General features: G+C 37.2%; 1 protein-coding gene across 3 annotated transcripts in view; it reads left to right on the top strand.

Moving 5' to 3' along the window:
• LOC131431893 (uncharacterized) overlaps positions 1–16,079 on the top strand; it is a 39,690-nt gene extending 23,611 nt beyond the window's left edge. For 2 of the 3 annotated variants that reach the window (XM_058597843.1, XM_058597842.1), the window contains exons 2-4: positions 2,761–3,386; positions 14,761–15,340; positions 15,406–16,079. In XM_058597843.1, the coding sequence (XP_058453826.1) occupies positions 2,918–3,386; positions 14,761–15,340; positions 15,406–15,574 (1,218 nt within the window). In that variant the 5' untranslated portion in view covers positions 2,761–2,917 and the 3' untranslated portion in view covers positions 15,575–16,079. The remainder of the gene's footprint in view (positions 1–2,760; positions 3,387–14,760; positions 15,341–15,405) is intronic. The other variant, XM_058597844.1, reaches the window with a different exon arrangement.
• Positions 16,080–16,390: the final 311 nt, after the last annotated feature.

Here is a 16,390-nt window from a genome sequence, read left to right as displayed (position 1 = left end):
CTTTGGGTGGCTGATAAAGAAATTGTTGTTGGTGAACATAATTTTTTATTATTAGATTAGGGGATGAGTTTTCAGGTTCACTAGATACCGTTGCTGAATACCGTCATTTGTTAAAGATGTCCTTTTCACAGTTTCCATACAAGGTTTACCGTCGTGAACAAATTATTTACAATATTGACATTTAATCAGCTGATTATCGTAGGTAACCAGTGATTTACAAGGATGACTCGTGCTTTCACCAAAAATTACGTAAGATGGAGTTGCTTTAGTTAATTGCACGTCATTCCGGATGCCAGGGAGTAATTCTGCAATACTTTTAATTCGGATGGAATTTTCTCGAACGGAATGACCGCTGACGTGCGAGAGAAGATCACCTACCCTCATTTCTATCTACCATTGTCTACTACGTACATAGGTATTATGTACAGTATGCATCCAGGGCCGAGTCATGTTTGATATTTGGAGATTTGTGCCTTGCCATCAATTTGTTTTTAGCATCATTTTCCCGATATATAGCAGGAAAGAATTGAAGGGAAATGGTAAGTTTTGGACTAGGAGCATGGGGAAAATTGACGACAGAAAAACACAAAAAAGCAGAAGTAAATTCTGCACCCCTAAGGGATGCTGAACAATCTGCTGGGGATCGCATTTAGTGGAAGCAGAAGTAAATATTGAACCTCTACGAGGTTCCGAGCAGTCTGCTGTAGAACCTATTTAGGTTTGTTACTATGTGCGTTCTTTCTGATGAACGATGCACTGTTTATAAAACCTCAAACCCCTGAGAGGATTTAGAGATTTTACAAAAGCGACACCATTCTGAACTCCCGGAAGAATGCAGAACGATTCGCAGTATGTACGAACAGAAGTAAATTCGGTACCCCCTAAAGGATGCCAAACAATTTGCTAAACCCTATTTAAGATGAATACAGAAAGAATTCATTCACTCCAGGAAGAACGATGAACCCTTCTGCCTATAGCTCCTTACCACATTGGGTGAGAAACGAGAGAATATCCTTTAATTGTAGCTCCGCATACACAGACTGAACCATATATGGAGAACCAAAAACCCGCATACGTAGTTACATATCAGATGATATGAAGTACCATAATCACATTCACACAAATCACACGAATAATACTCAGCACGTTGAATAGCGTTATTCTTAGCCAGTTGGGAAACCGCTACCGATACTACACGGCTATCTAGGATGCTCAGAGAGGGAAGTTGACATTGGTGGTCAACTTCCATGGATGGCCGAGCAGCCAAAAAAAGATAGTTGGATGTATGGTACCGGTCGGGAGACGGCCAAGATGTAGACCATGTTCGATGTACGTTCTATCATGCCTAACCGTGTTTTAGAGCTGTGTTTTAGTCTATCACATGGTTTAGGGTGGCGAAATGGTAGCGCGTATGCACGGAATGCATAAGAATGCAGGTTCGAGTCCTGTCTCTGAGCGAATCTTTTTCCAAAAAATCATATTTTCTGTAGGTTTTTCATTCATTTGGCTTCTCCAATATATGTTTCCGCTCAGCCATTGCAAAAACTGAAGTTAGTTATGGCGACTTTACCTCAAACTAACTAAAATTCAGCAAAATGAACATCGAAGATTTATTTGAAAGGCTGCTGTTAACTTCAGACCCTATCTTGGCATTGCCGAACAAACAAAATAGGAGAAGTTCAGAAGACTTACCCTAACAAGCAAAATAAATAACATTTTCATAATCATAATTTTTTACTGGTAGCTCATATGAAAAAGCTTGGTTCAGCAAAATTATTCGCAATTGTGAGTTCAACAACTCTTCTGAAGACAACTTTTCCATATAACGTTTCACAAACAAGTTAGAACAAAACAAGTGGTTTTTCAGGAGCCACCCTACCTTTACTCGGGAAAATTTATGTAACTCGATCATATGAAATGCTAGAGAGGTGCTATTTTTAGCAAAGTTGCTCAGCATAAACGTTCGTACAACTTCATTGTACAATAAAATCGTTTTTGAGTTCAATTAAAAAAGCTGGATTTCAGATTTCAACCTAAATAAGGACCACCCTAGTAACTTTTTTTATCAAAAGGAGCGTCATTTGATTACAAACAACTTTTGCGAAGACGCCAACTACAAAAAACTAATATTTAATAGTGCAAATATTTTTGTCACGCTAATTTCCCGTTTCGGACCATAGTGCAATGTTGGGTAAACTTTTCGAAGTTTTAAGGGCCGTGTAGTTGGTTTGTTGATGAAATCGGCTCCAATTGAACAGCTTCTAGCATTGTTTAAAAGGTTGATGTTTACTTTGTACGTAGAGTTCGACGACTTTAGATAAACTCTATCCTTTGCTTGTTTTTGGCAATGTTTAACTCCGATGTTTTGTGTACCAAAGACTCATACGAAGAAATACGAAGTATTCATCGCTGAGCACATAAGACAGTATCGCGTTTGTGTTTGCTTTCGGATCCCTTCCTGTTTGCTAACGGATTAAATTACAAAAGTCTGTGTTTAGAATGATTCAATGAATATACATGAATCCGTCTTGAGCATATTTGAAGTGTAAACAACAGTCTTTGTTTTATTTGGATGAAATATATTTTTTGAATCAAAAATGTTTCATCAGTTGATCTCCAAATGTCATTAGAAAACCACTCGTCCGTCAACGAAAGCTCGGGTTCTCAGTTTACTGCGGAAGCACATTTCTTTCGCGACGAACCCACCGCATTTCTGTAATTCTAATTCATCTCAGTAGGCCGTATTATCTCTCCTTTCAGCTCCAGGATGCTCTCGGATGCTTCTGAATAGGCGCCACTAGCCGCAACTCACGACAGGACACGCCTCGCCAAAACCAACGCGACAGCCAAATTCAACCGCAGTTCTGCTGTGGACCGGAGCCTACGTTCTGAAGTTCAACCCACGGGCAGCAGCACAATGCTACCGATTTTAATTGTGTGCTTTCAGCTTATGGTGGCAGGAAGCAGCACCGTCTGGGCCACTCCGTATGTGACATTCGAGCAACGGAACCCATCCGGAAAAATAATGCCGCACTTTGGTGCTTCAAAGCGCCAACAGTCATCCGTGCCGACAATTATTGAACCCGGCAACAATATGTTCTCCTTCCGCCAGCATCATCGTCCCGTGTCACCCTCGGACTCTCCATCCCACCAGCCATCGTCCACGTTTGCCGGGCAGCAGCAGCAGCAATTAAATGAGGGCTACTTTGGTCAGCAACATGAGGTGCCTCATTTCCTACAGCATCAACCAAATGGCAACCATCCGGCCCATCTAAGTCAAGACCAGCATCAGCATCATTATCAGTCACAGCCACAGCAGCACCAGCAGCTAGATTTTCCCGAGAACTCAGCGTTGGATCCTATTGCGGAATCGCTGGAACAGCAAGGTATGTTTATTTTATTGCACTGTCCGTTCGGTCGGACCGCATCGCCATTGAATTCGGTTATATTGGAATAATGATTTCATTAAGTCTGCGAAGCCAATGTTAATTATCGATGTAATTGAATTTATGACTCACCTTTTTTTCGAACAGTTCTTCGGGAGTGTTAAGTGCACTTTTGAATGTTGGTAAAATGTAATCGATGAGTAAAAAATAGATGACTTCGGGTGTTTTTCGGGTGTTTTTCGAGAGGGTGCTATTTTTGGTTCCAGTGCTCGGGGAAATTTACGAGTGTCGGTGCTTCATCGAAATCTTTTTAATCCTGGCTATTTACCTTTTTTAATTTATATTAAGAGACGACTTTTAGTTATCTATTTCATAACGTTTAGAATTCGAGTAATGATTACAGAAACTGCAAACTTTTTGGCAGAACAGTGCCGTCAGTATTGACAGTCATTAGCGGCCCTTACACGATCATTAAAAGTGTCATTACTAAGTAATGACACTTCTGCTCAAACGCTCGTCATTACTGCATTGCTGTACATCATTACTTTTTAGCATTACACGTTCATTATTAATGATGAGTATTTGTAACTACTCCAGCAATAGCAATAGCAATATTTTTATTTTCGTTTAACTGAAAATAAATTTGATTTTCTATTGAAACGTTAAGGTTAATGAAATATTAACAATTTAAATCTACACTTTGTCATTTTTTCGCGTATAGTTCTAAAGATATTCAGCACTTCCACAAAAAAAAATAAGAAGAAGAAATAATGTTGGATATGATGGAAAATCCGGAATTCCATCATTACTCGTGTCATTACTGAACTTGTAGACCTTACACGATCATTGAGAGTGTCATTACTTTTCAGTAATGACACTTTAAATGATCGTGTAAGGGCCGCTATTGTGGCGCGTTAGCGTGCGAACTTTGGAAGAAATGATCACAGTAGGCGTTGCGTGTCGCCCGAAAATATTTTCGCTCCCGTTAACATTCTGTGGATAAACTGAAAATAATTTCCACGCTACATGATGTGGAAAGCATTTGAGTTATCACTACTTGTAGAACACATGAAATTCATGAAAATGTACACTTAACTCATAAAATGAGTGTAAAAACTTTTGATACTTAGTGGAACATATATTGTTACCTTTAGATTCTATATGAATTTCAAATGAATGTCACATTGTTTTCCACATAGATTTCAATTGACACACTGTTGATCGAATCAAGTGTTTTGCACATACATTTGTGCTGTACTCATTTCCTTTAGAAAATGAATGTAGTTCGATTCAATAGCAAAACACATCATATCCAAAGGAAAAACACATCAAAGTGAAAAACAGTCTAATCTAACATCTTAGTGAATTTGCACAAGAAATCTTAAAACAAATCGCTTTGGTTATGTTTTGAAATGAAAAATCTTATTAAATTAAACATATGAATCGATCGTGCAAATTTTCATCAGTGTACTAGGTCGTATGAATAAAATGTAGTAAAGTCTGTTGTTTGTAGTATCTTCTCAAAAACAACGTCCACAGAGTGTTGGCATGAATAAAAAAATACATTCGTACATGTAGTTAGACTACTTTCAAATTTGAGCATTTAGTGTAGTGTATCGAAAATAAGCTATCCACAAATTTTACTTTTAAATTATGATAAAAAAACGATATTTTATTCAAACTAAAATGGATTCTTTATTATACGAGGTTAAACTTGAGCATAATGAAAACCGGATGAAATTTAAGTTATTCCTTCACGAATTTTCGAACTTTTCATTGAGCGTTCTTCATCAAGTTTCGGACAAGTGTTGCATCACATTTTTTGGACGCTTGAGCTCAAATTTTTGGAACTTCTGCATGTTCCCAGCTGCCTTACCAGTCCTCTTGAAGACCCTCTTCACGGTTGCCCAGTAACATTGGATGGGTCGAAGCTGAGTGCAATTTGGTGGATTGATATTTTTCTCAACGAAATTTATACCCTTTTCCGCAAACCAATTGAGAATGGTTTTGACATAGTGAGCCGACGTTAAATCCGGCCAAAACAATGGAGATGTACTATGCTTCGTATATAAAGGCAGCAATCTCTTATGAAGACACTCAGATCAATAGATTTCTGCATTTATAATTCCAGTAGTGTAAAAAATGGTTGACTTCAAACCACAGGAACATATTTCTTGCCATACCAGTATTTTTCGGCCGAATTTCTGCACTTGAATCGACCTGTCCGCATCGCTCACATCCTTCCCAACGACGACAGTAAAATATTTTGGACCTGGAAGGATTTTTGAATCCTTTTTTACATAGGTCTCATCATCCATCAAAACACATGCATCGGGACACTGTAAAAGACACGAATACAATTTCCGGGCCCTTGTTGCTGCTCGTTTCTTCTGTTCTACACTTTGTTTCGGGATTTTCTGCTTCTTGTAGGTCTTCAGGTGATTTCGCCTCCTTGATACGCTGGATCATTCCGACAGTCGTTCCTGCTTTTTTTGGCCAAATCACGTATTGATATTGATTTGTTCTTCATGATTAGAGATACCACTTTCTGATCCAGTTTCGGGTTGGAAGAACCGGGTTTTCTGCCTCTTCCTGGTAGCTCATCCAAAGAATAGTGTTCCCCAAAATTATCAATGATGATTTTAACACTGGCATGATGAATTCCAAGCCACTTCGCCAATTTTCGCAAAGTAACACCTTTCTAACTTAGTCATGTGTCCAGAATCTTAGTTTTCACTTTCTTTTCAATACGCGACATTTTGAAAACGCAGAACTTCAATCGCACAAACAAGTAAACAAACGAAAGCTGACAGCCAAACGCATAGCATGCTGTGATCTGAGTATAAAAACCATGCGTACAACACAGATGTAAATGTAAAATTTGCTCAGGCCAAGAGTTCTCTCGCATTTATTCATGCAAGTAAGTGTTAAGTTTTCAAACATTTGAGTGAAAAAAAAATAGCCGTTTCTAGATCTGGTTTTTGATACCATAAATCATCAATCATAGATGTTTTCAACATCGTTCGATTTCGATTCCAAACCGGTCAAAAGGAAACGGATTTGAATCACTCTTCTGGGCTTTCCATTAAAAAGAAAGAAGAATGGCTTTGTATAAAAAAATTTACGAATAAGAATGTCTTTATTTTGAGTACAATGAACTCAAGTTTTTAGTTAAACTAACTCAAATTTTCAAAAAAAATTTTTTTCCTTATTTTGAGGAAAAAACGTGCCTAATCCACCTAGTAGTGAGATGATATCTTTTTTCATCAATTCACATGTGCTTTTTGCATGAATATTCATCGGTGTTTCAGTTCTAATGACATTATTTTAAGGGGCGGGTAGGGTCTAGCACTTTTGAAAAATCATTTATTTTTTTCTTTATATTTTCTTATAGTAAAACATTTCCAAAAATATTCTGTGAACTTCTTCAGCCAATCGGAACAAAACTCAGCAAGTTATGGGCTTTTATGTTTGCTTATATCATACTGCGAAGAAGTAAGAGCTCGGCGCACAGGCCCAAGATTTCTGCTTCGATTGACTTAAAAACTTGACAAAACATTCTTGAAATGTTTCATTATAACTAAATACAGAAGAAAGAATATGATATTTGAAAATGTTGGACCCTACGAGCTCCTTTGAGTAATAAATTTTTTCCTTCGATTTTATAGACAGAAAACGTTAAACGCGTTTTTCTCGAAAGCAGGGTTTGAAAGTCCGTGTCCATCGTTATTCAAAAACTACTGCATCATTTTTTTTAAATTTTGCACGCATTGTCTACTTGTAAAATAGCAGACCCCAACGTTCTCCTTTTTGTTGTTTGTTACTTTGGGGCGGTTTAACAGCTACAAAATGACGGATTCTTCAGTGCAAAATCGTAGTTTTGATTTTAAACAACCACCAAAAATTAAAAAGAATCTAACACATACGTTGGGGTCTAGAAAAATATCGACTCTACCTAAGCTGCTTTAATTTGTTGACTTCTGATTAGTCTGTGCTGAGATACAGTGGACACCGCAAATCATGATTTTTAGGAAGCGTTCGCAAAAATTTCCCCTTCACAGACTTATTTCTCAATATTTTTTCCCGAAAAAAATACTAAATGTTGTTCGAATGATGCTTTGTATTATACAAAACGTATGAATTTATTTTGTTGAACGATAGTTCTGAAGAAAAATCATTTAAATATCATCTCCATAAAAATGTGTGAAATCATTTGTCACACACGCATTTTCTTATCTCAACGAACTGATTTGAATGGTATTTGGGTGTTATGTTTTTTTCCAGCAATTATTGCTGTAAATAATTTTTTATTATGTTGCCAAAAACGAACCATGCTAAAATCGGTCCGAGTCATAGTGTCATGAAAAAGGATGCCGTACACAGTGTTTTTGGTACTTGGAAACAATTGTATGTAACAGTATAAAAAATCGTGTTTCACGTTGCTTTGTCATGCAATGCACAAAACTCCTACTGCTGGAAAAGGGGTAAAAGTCGCTTACACAAAAATGTCAATATCTCCGTTAAAAATGGACGGATTTTTTACAATCTATGGCTTGTTGGATAGATATCACCGTGCGAAATCTAAGTCTGGAATCATATTCTGTTTTCAAGGTCAAATGTGACAGATACTGTCAAAAAACTGAAATTTTTGACATAAAACTTCGTATAACTCAAAAAGTAACCATCCGATCTCAAAACCATTCAATAGCGTTCTGGGTGACGGGGAGACCTTTCATTTTTTTTATTGTTTATTGTTTATTGGAGCAGGTAAAACCCCTCTTGAGTTGACCAACTATTAGTACAGGGTCCGGCACTCGAAGTGTAACCAATTGTAAAGGCCATAAATTCAGAGAGAAGCCTTCGGTGAAGCCACCGTAAACGCCCAACCAAGTCACACTGTCAAAGTTGAAATCCCTATTGACCAGACTATCGACGAAAGCTCATCTTCAATTTTGCTGTCAATTTTATCAACGCCAAAAAAATACAACAGTTCCACAGTTCCCTTGCGCACTATTAGGGACAAAACATGACTATTTTGTGGATTTCATGGTTGAAAACGAAATTATAATGGTAATCTTTCGTTTGAGGTTGTTGTAAAGAATATTGTAAAATATTATTTCATTTGTAATAATTAAAAAAGCTTAGGTGCGCACTAATCGCCACCTCTCCCCTACCTTCTTCTAGTAAGCTGCGAATAATTTTCTGTTAAGGTTTTTGTATGAGTTATTTAAAGCTAAATATCGAGATTGAAGGTAAACGGTTCGGTATTTCGAAAAAAAATTTCAGAGCGGATTGTTTTGCAGTTTTCAATCGCTTGAGTCGCTCACATGTCCATTTAGGCTGGGGATGAGAGTTTGTAAATTTTGGAACGAATTGGTCGATGGCATAAAGAAATACGCGGCTTAGTTTTTCAACAGCTTGGTGAGAGTCACAATGGAGTAGTACATTATTCCAATCAATGCACGGAACGACCGAAATTAGCTCTGCACCTAATTCGTATTACTGTTTTTGAATTAGTTGATTTTAACATCAAAACTGCCAAAATAACTAATAAATTGGTTAATATTCAGAATTTAATTTTTGCTGAAAAAAGTTCTTGTTTTTAGCGAAAATATTTAGATGGCGAAAATCCAGGACACAAACCAGCAACATTTCAATCCCACGCGAAATTCTCGTTGTCAACTAATTTTGTTGTTAAAATCAAATAGTTTGACGCTGTTTGGCTGTCATCATCACTGCAGAAAGACAGCACAAAGAAAACAAGAATGCAATTGGTTTTATTAACAAGTTTATTAGTCAAAAACTCATGAGAAGTGTCAAAGCAACACAATTCGTTGAAAAACAAAAAAGGATAGTCTTGTTGAAATTGTTTTGATATATTTTATATATAGATTTTGAAATTTCTAACTGACCGATATGTAAAACTGCTGTAAAGTTGCTTGGTTTAAGTTTATTTGTGGAGTGCTTTCAGCTATCAGAGAATTATTAAAAGATTAACTAACAATCACTTCTGTTACCAGTGCAGAAAGTATATGTTTATTGCATATTCTATGCTTGCTTTGCCATTCCGACTTCTATCTCTGAACTTTTTGTATGAGACGACATCTGAATGCTTTGGTTTCCGCTTAGTACATGTAAATAAACGAAAATATACTCGTTTAGTCGCTCAATAATCAGAAAAGAAAGTAAACAAATTGAAACTGACACTTCCCTGTACGGTCATTTGGAAAATTTACCGTGATGTTACAAGCAGCATCTACAACAATAGAGTAGGACACATGAATCAAAGAGCTACTATCCGAAATGGTAAGACATTTTCATTGGCCATTCATTACATTCAGTGCCTAACCAAAGCAGATCGTTTGTAATTACGCTTCGTGATTGTAAGTGAGAGTTTACAATGAACAAACAAAATGTTGCTTTGGAGAAGCAAATCATTTTTACAGTGCATAAGAATTCAACAAATTAGATAAAATGAGTTATAATCAGGACCGTACCCATATGTATTGTTTCTTTTGTTGAGAGGCCTTTTACAAACTTAGGAAAGCAGCTATTAGTTTATAGTGCAAAATCAATTATTCACATTATAAACAGAAATAAATTTATTAAACTCAAGAAAGTTTATTGATAAAATCAACTGACAATTCCAATTGTAACGCACCTCCTATGTGCTTGCATGAAACAGTAACGTCCAATGTCTAGAGCTCAATATCTTTCAGCAGACTTGCGTGTCATCTTGCGGCCTCTGGCCGAGCTGCTGAGCGCGCGTTCGAAATAGCTGTGAGTTCCACAAACCGATCTCATCACCTTCGCAAATGGTCTGAAGGAAAGGATAAAGATAGGCCAAGTATAGCAATCCCGAGCCGAAAACAATGAACTCTTGCGCAATATATGGGAGACAAAGAAGGCCTCATTGAGATAGTAGGAAAGTGAGAAGGGATGGAATGTAGATCACATCCAATACGTATTGAGTATTGTTTGACTGCGAATTTGGGGCCTCCAGCCTATCATTGGGGAGTTGAAAGATCACTTGCCTGGAGTTTGTCAACCGAACGAGATCACCGTAAGAAAGCAAAACGCATAAAAGAAACAATTCTGTATTATATTATTTATCTAACTTTTCTTAAAACTAGATCGTGAAATGTGGCCTCTGTAATTATTAAGCTTTGTTAGCATGTATAAACGTTAAACCTTAGGTAATAATGTTGATATACAATTTCGCAAATTTGATTTGAAACCTAAATTAAGTTTAAAACAGGCATGCAAAAACTTGTACACTGTATAACTAGTTTGTGAGCGTGAACGTGTGCGACTATTAACTGGTAAGCATTCAAAATAAATTAATTAATTGGACTCGTTTCGGCTGTAGCTAAAATTAACAGTTCGTATTAGTTGGAATCATATATTTTACTTAACTCAAGAAGGTTTATTATTATTATTAACTGTAAATTTTCATTGAAATTAACAACAATATCACTTAATTCAACAACATTTTTTACTGAAATCAACAATAATTATTTGTTAAAATCAACCATAGTTTTGTTGATTTTGCTAAAAATATTAGTTGAATGAAAGTGGAGCGTGTCTTTGCTAAGAAATGACAGCATGTAAATGTTGCAAAATCAACTGAAAAATTAGCAAATTCAACCAACTTTTTAGCATTATTAAGGGGTTCAAAAATAACAAATCTGAATTAGCAAATATAAGAATTTTTTAGTTGTCCTGAAAAATAACTAACTAAAATCAGCAAATCAACAAATTTTTTCGCCAAAAAGCTGATTTCGGTCTTTGCGTGTGCTTTCAAAAAAATGATTCATTGATATAAAATCAGATTTACAGAAGTTGTATGATATTGCTTCTGTAACTATATAAAATGTGACAGGTTGGCTGCAGAGAAAGTTGATATAAAGCGTTGGATGATGAGTACAGCTTTTGACTAGGGGAATGAGAGCTTTCTGAACTGAAAAAGTATTTGCAATTTCATTGCTGCAGAAACAAAGATCCAGAATTCGATTGTTATCATTAGTACATCCATTCAATTGTACTAAACTACCTACCCAGAATGTATGTATACTACCGCAGAGCGAACGGTGTGGCTTTGACTGCTGTGAGAGAGTTAAACGTAGCAGCTGAGCGGATCGTTGGCAGTGACTGTCTTGTGCTTAGCGACAGTTAAAAAAAATGTCAAATTTTCGCACCTCTGAGTAAGACACCCCCACCGCGACGTTTAGAACTATTAGAGCTCGAACGATCCTGACGGTATACATTGTAGTTAGAACTGAATAATTGACTAGATCGTGTGTCATTATTTAACCAAGTTTCGGTAAAAGCATAAATATCAAATGCGCCGTCGCAGCAGGCATGTGAATATTCTGCAATGGATGAGTTGATACCGCCTACATTCTCATAGTACAATGTCAGCTCGCCAGTATCCATATTAGAGTGTAAGTCTGGAACGCAAGGGGGGCTATTTAAGGCAGTGTAGTTTTCTGACCCAGCTACGACTGAACATATACGTGTAGCAAATTTACCTGAGAAACTGTGCCCAGTAGCAGTATCTTGAATTTGACTGATGAACGAATCAGGAGATTGGAGAGCGAGGTTTACATCCTTATTATTGATTCCATGAGTGGCTGGCTGGTTCAACTCATGGAGTTCACGATCATTGGTCGAACCGGCAACAACAGCAGAAAGCTGGAAGTGTAGACCACTTTGAGCGTGCGTAGTATCTATCGAAGCCTCGGAAGGACATTTACATGTTATGTGTTTACCTGACAGAGCAGGAGATTCAACTGACTCATTCGATCTCGTTTGAACATCCTCATCCGGAAGGGCACCATACAGTGATTGCTAGATAGTGTAATCAATTCTCAGTTTGGCTTTTTCTAGTCGCTTTTTGTAAAGGGGACACTGTGAACTCCAAGAGTGATGACTGATATCAAGTTTCTCGGTGTTTAAAGGATTCAAATGCTCATTCTGGTTGTGACTGGTTGTGACAAATGGTTGCATTTTGGGCAACACAGCTGTTTCACGCATGTTGCCGCCTTATTTCCATATTCGGAGCATTTATAGCACCGCATAACGTCAACAACTTCAAAAACTCTACACCGCTCCCAGCCGATATTGATTCGTTGTAATTTTGTCAATTGGTGAAACGATAGAGCATCGGTTTCCGCTATAACTGTTTGATCAAAATCCATCCAGCCATATCGGACATTTGCTCTGGGCCTCGGAAAATTTTTCTAAAGTTGAACGAATTCTATACCTATTTTTTATACTTATAAAAAAATGATTCAAATTTTGAAAGCTTCGTCTCTTAACTCAAAAATGAGAAGATAGGTGGTAACTCTAGTTTAGAGTACGTGCACTTTTTGTGAATTTGAGTGGTGTATCACTCAACTTTGAGTTATGTTGAATGAGGGTGTAGGCGACGACACGACCAGGCACTCCGAATAAAAATTTGCATTAAAATTGTCCGTTAACGTTTTACCGCCAGTTACCAAAAATATAGCGACCCCCTGATAAAGATAAAAATAATGTACTCGAGCAACACTGCTTAAGTTGCTATGAACTAGTTACCAAGGATCCCAAGGATAAATAAACAAACATTTTGAGAAAGTTGTCGAATCGTTCCATAAGTTTTTAGTTTGGTTACCTCTGCGCCAGTTCAGTGAATTCCTGAGAACAACTCGAGGATGTAGACTAATGAAATGCTACAGCCATCTTCAGTACGATTAAAGTGAGTGCCTCAATTTTGTTCCTGTGTTTTGAGATCATTAATTCTTTTGTATGTAAACATACTATCATAACACTCCAAACATTATCTTGAACAACCTATTTATTGCATATTTTTTATTCAGATTCTTTCGATTCATTGCAGTGCTCTTGAAGTGGGACATAAACAGTCAATACAAAAGCAAAGCTTAGGAGACGGATTTATAATATCAATATTTTTATGAAAAAGAAAGTAAAATAAATAAAAATGGAAACATAAGCAACTTTTAAATTCCACGTTACGTTTTTTTTCTATATAAATCTTTCGTATTCAAAGCAACTGTACTAATCATCATCTAATTCGTTGTGCCACAATCGAGGCATGGATAAAAAACAAAACCAATACTTTTGACAGCACTTTTAATCACAAGATGAGAGTTACGCAAGAAAAATAGTATAATTAATAAAATTCGAGAAGTATTATATTGATCCGGATGCCCAAAGGAAAAAGATAGTTCTTTTAAGTTACCAGATATTTTGTTGTTTATGCATATTATTGCTTGAAGAAAATGTTTCTCCCTCACTTGATTTCTTCTGACAATAAGGGCAATACCCGGATTTTATAATAATAATGAATAATTCTTATAACTATAATTAAGAAACTCTTTTCGCAAATAGAAAGTACACTCACAGCTCGCATTATTTTTAACCCAATTATTTTATCTATGGGTTGACTGTAAATGTTAGTATATCAATACAATTCATGAAAAAAATTCCATTACTCAGACTTGAATGTAGGATTTTAAATCCGTAGAAAACTTCGTTCGTTCAATTGCAAGTGGATCCTTTTCGGTTTTCACAACAGAATAATTCTTTTAGCAAATCCGAATGACTAGTCGATCCACTGCTCTGATGCTGAAGCAGTTTCCACGGGAAAAGATTTTCCACTCGGAAAATCCATTTTAATTATTCACTTTAAAATATCAGATTTGCAGTTTGTTTTGTTTACATTTCTCATGTCTTCAAAATGCAGTAACCAAGGTTACGGTAACTGTTAATTAAAATCAATAATTTATCAACATGTGTTGCCAGCTTCAACATCTTTTTAAGGGATTACGTTTTGACATTACCAGTTACTGAGGGGTAGTTAAATTTACGATACAGTTTTAATAGACGAGTGGCAGGTCGTGTCGTCGGTGTAGGTACGAAAAATGCCATCGCCTACTGACACTAAAAATAATTACCGAGTTAGTTCTAACGTTGATTTTCATCGGAAATCACCGGTGGCTTGGTTTTCGCTGGTTTTGAACTGATGAATTGAAAAGCAATCACCAACATCGAGTCAATATCATTTCTGTACATGAGTGGAAACCCAAAGCAATCCACGATACCAGTGACATGAGCTCGGGATACTAGTATTTTTTCCAGCGAGGTTTATATGACATTTATTTTACTGTACTATTTTAATGAAAGCATTGGAACAAAAAGAAATTAGAACGAGTTTTTTTTCAAACTCGGGGATAATAATTGAAATTACCAGATACTTGAGATTTTTCTCTATTCCAATTAATAGTGAAACTCGTTATACAAATGACGTATTTACAAGTTTAATTAATCACAATAATAATTTACCTCAACTTTCTTTTCTCACTATTCTAAGTCATTCCATTTGCAGAGTACGACCAACCTGGTGAACTCGGTTCGGCTTTACTCGGTCTATCACCGGTATCGGCTGAAGTCGAAAACGAAATCGGTGACAATCTGCAGCTCTACAACTATCTAACCGGAGAGGATGAAGCCGCAAAAAGTAACCACCTTCGGGGCGATGGACCTTCGCCAAACATCGGCCGGGTCGCCAATAATAATAATAATCCTCATCACCATTATCATCATCATAATAACATCGCGAGTTTCGATCTGATACGGGAACGGTTGGAGCAAATCAAGGCAGAGGAGGACATCGAAATCAAATCAAACCTGCTGATGAAGATGCTGGAACAACTGCCCGAGGGACCGCTGCCAATCGTGTATGTCGAGGATGCCGCCGGTGACGGAACTGGGTCAGCGGAGGAACTGCTCCCGGATGATGAAACCGGCGATGACGGAGTTAGGAAGATCGGAAGCAACGATTCCAGCTTTGAGACCAGACGGATGCAACAATTTACAGCCAGCGGTAATAAACGGTCCGGACGGTACTATCGGCGATATCCGTGGAAGAGACAAAATGCCAGAAGCCGGACGTGAGTGGTTGGCCATTGGTTTTAATTATATTTGGTATTGTTAAAAAACCGCACTATTCAAACAGGTACGACGCTGACGCCCGCTATCTGTGCGTTCCCAGTCGGGACGATGTCTTCAAACTGCTGGTCGGACTGCACGAGAATCGCATCGGCAATCATCAGAAAACGATCAACTTCTGCAATCGGAAGCGGCCGGCCAAAGCTATTTTTACCAATATTCGATTTTTGGGATAAATCGACGTAGTTTTCCCCTTTCTCTATGTCCGGTGGTCCCCAAAGTCACTTCCACTATTTTGCCAAACCAAAGACGTGTGCAAACCACTTTCCTGCTGGAGAAATGAAAAAAAAAGCAGAACCAGGATCGCACGACGGCCGGGTCAAATTAAACAGTTGTACAGATTTTCCATTTTAAATTTTGACACTTTGGATGTTTTTCTGCGAACAAATATACTTAAAAGGGCTCAAGAATATCATACATACTACACTACATAAAGTCAAAACAAACAAAAAAAAAACTAGTCAGTTTGCAGCATGTTGGTAGCTTATAAATACTTGTAAAATATACGTGAAATATATACAACAAAAGCAAATCTAATACAGTGCACTCAATAAAAAATAAGATGTGTTAAATAATAACATATGAGCAACTGAAGTCAAGCGGTATTATTTTGTACTGTTTCAAAAAGCCGGAGGTTATATTCATACAATAAAATTAATTCATTATGAATCGCAATAAAGCGTTAGGTGTAAAACCATGTCCTCATTTCTCGTCCTGTCAAGCCTACAAAGTAAGTATCGTTCCACCGAATTGCATCGCTTCAGCTTCAAGGGTTGCAAACAAATTAAAGACCCACCCACCGACAAAAGTACGGATGATTACTGCCACTATCAAACATGTGCGATCAATAGCAATTTCCTTTCATTCGCGATTAGCGAGCAATTATGAGCAGTTTAGTAGCAGTTTATCAGCTCCCCATAGTCATTCATGCATTCCTCCCCTCCTTTTGGCGTATTCAGGAAGGGAACGTTGGATCGCAAAAGTGTCGGAAT

The sequence above is a fragment of the Malaya genurostris genome, chromosome 2 (assembly GCF_030247185.1).
Source record: "Malaya genurostris strain Urasoe2022 chromosome 2, Malgen_1.1, whole genome shotgun sequence".
In the NCBI taxonomy this organism is placed as follows: domain Eukaryota; kingdom Metazoa; phylum Arthropoda; class Insecta; order Diptera; family Culicidae; genus Malaya; species Malaya genurostris.
Note: the sequence above shows the minus strand (reverse complement) of the source record. Positions and strands in the feature narration are given on the sequence as shown.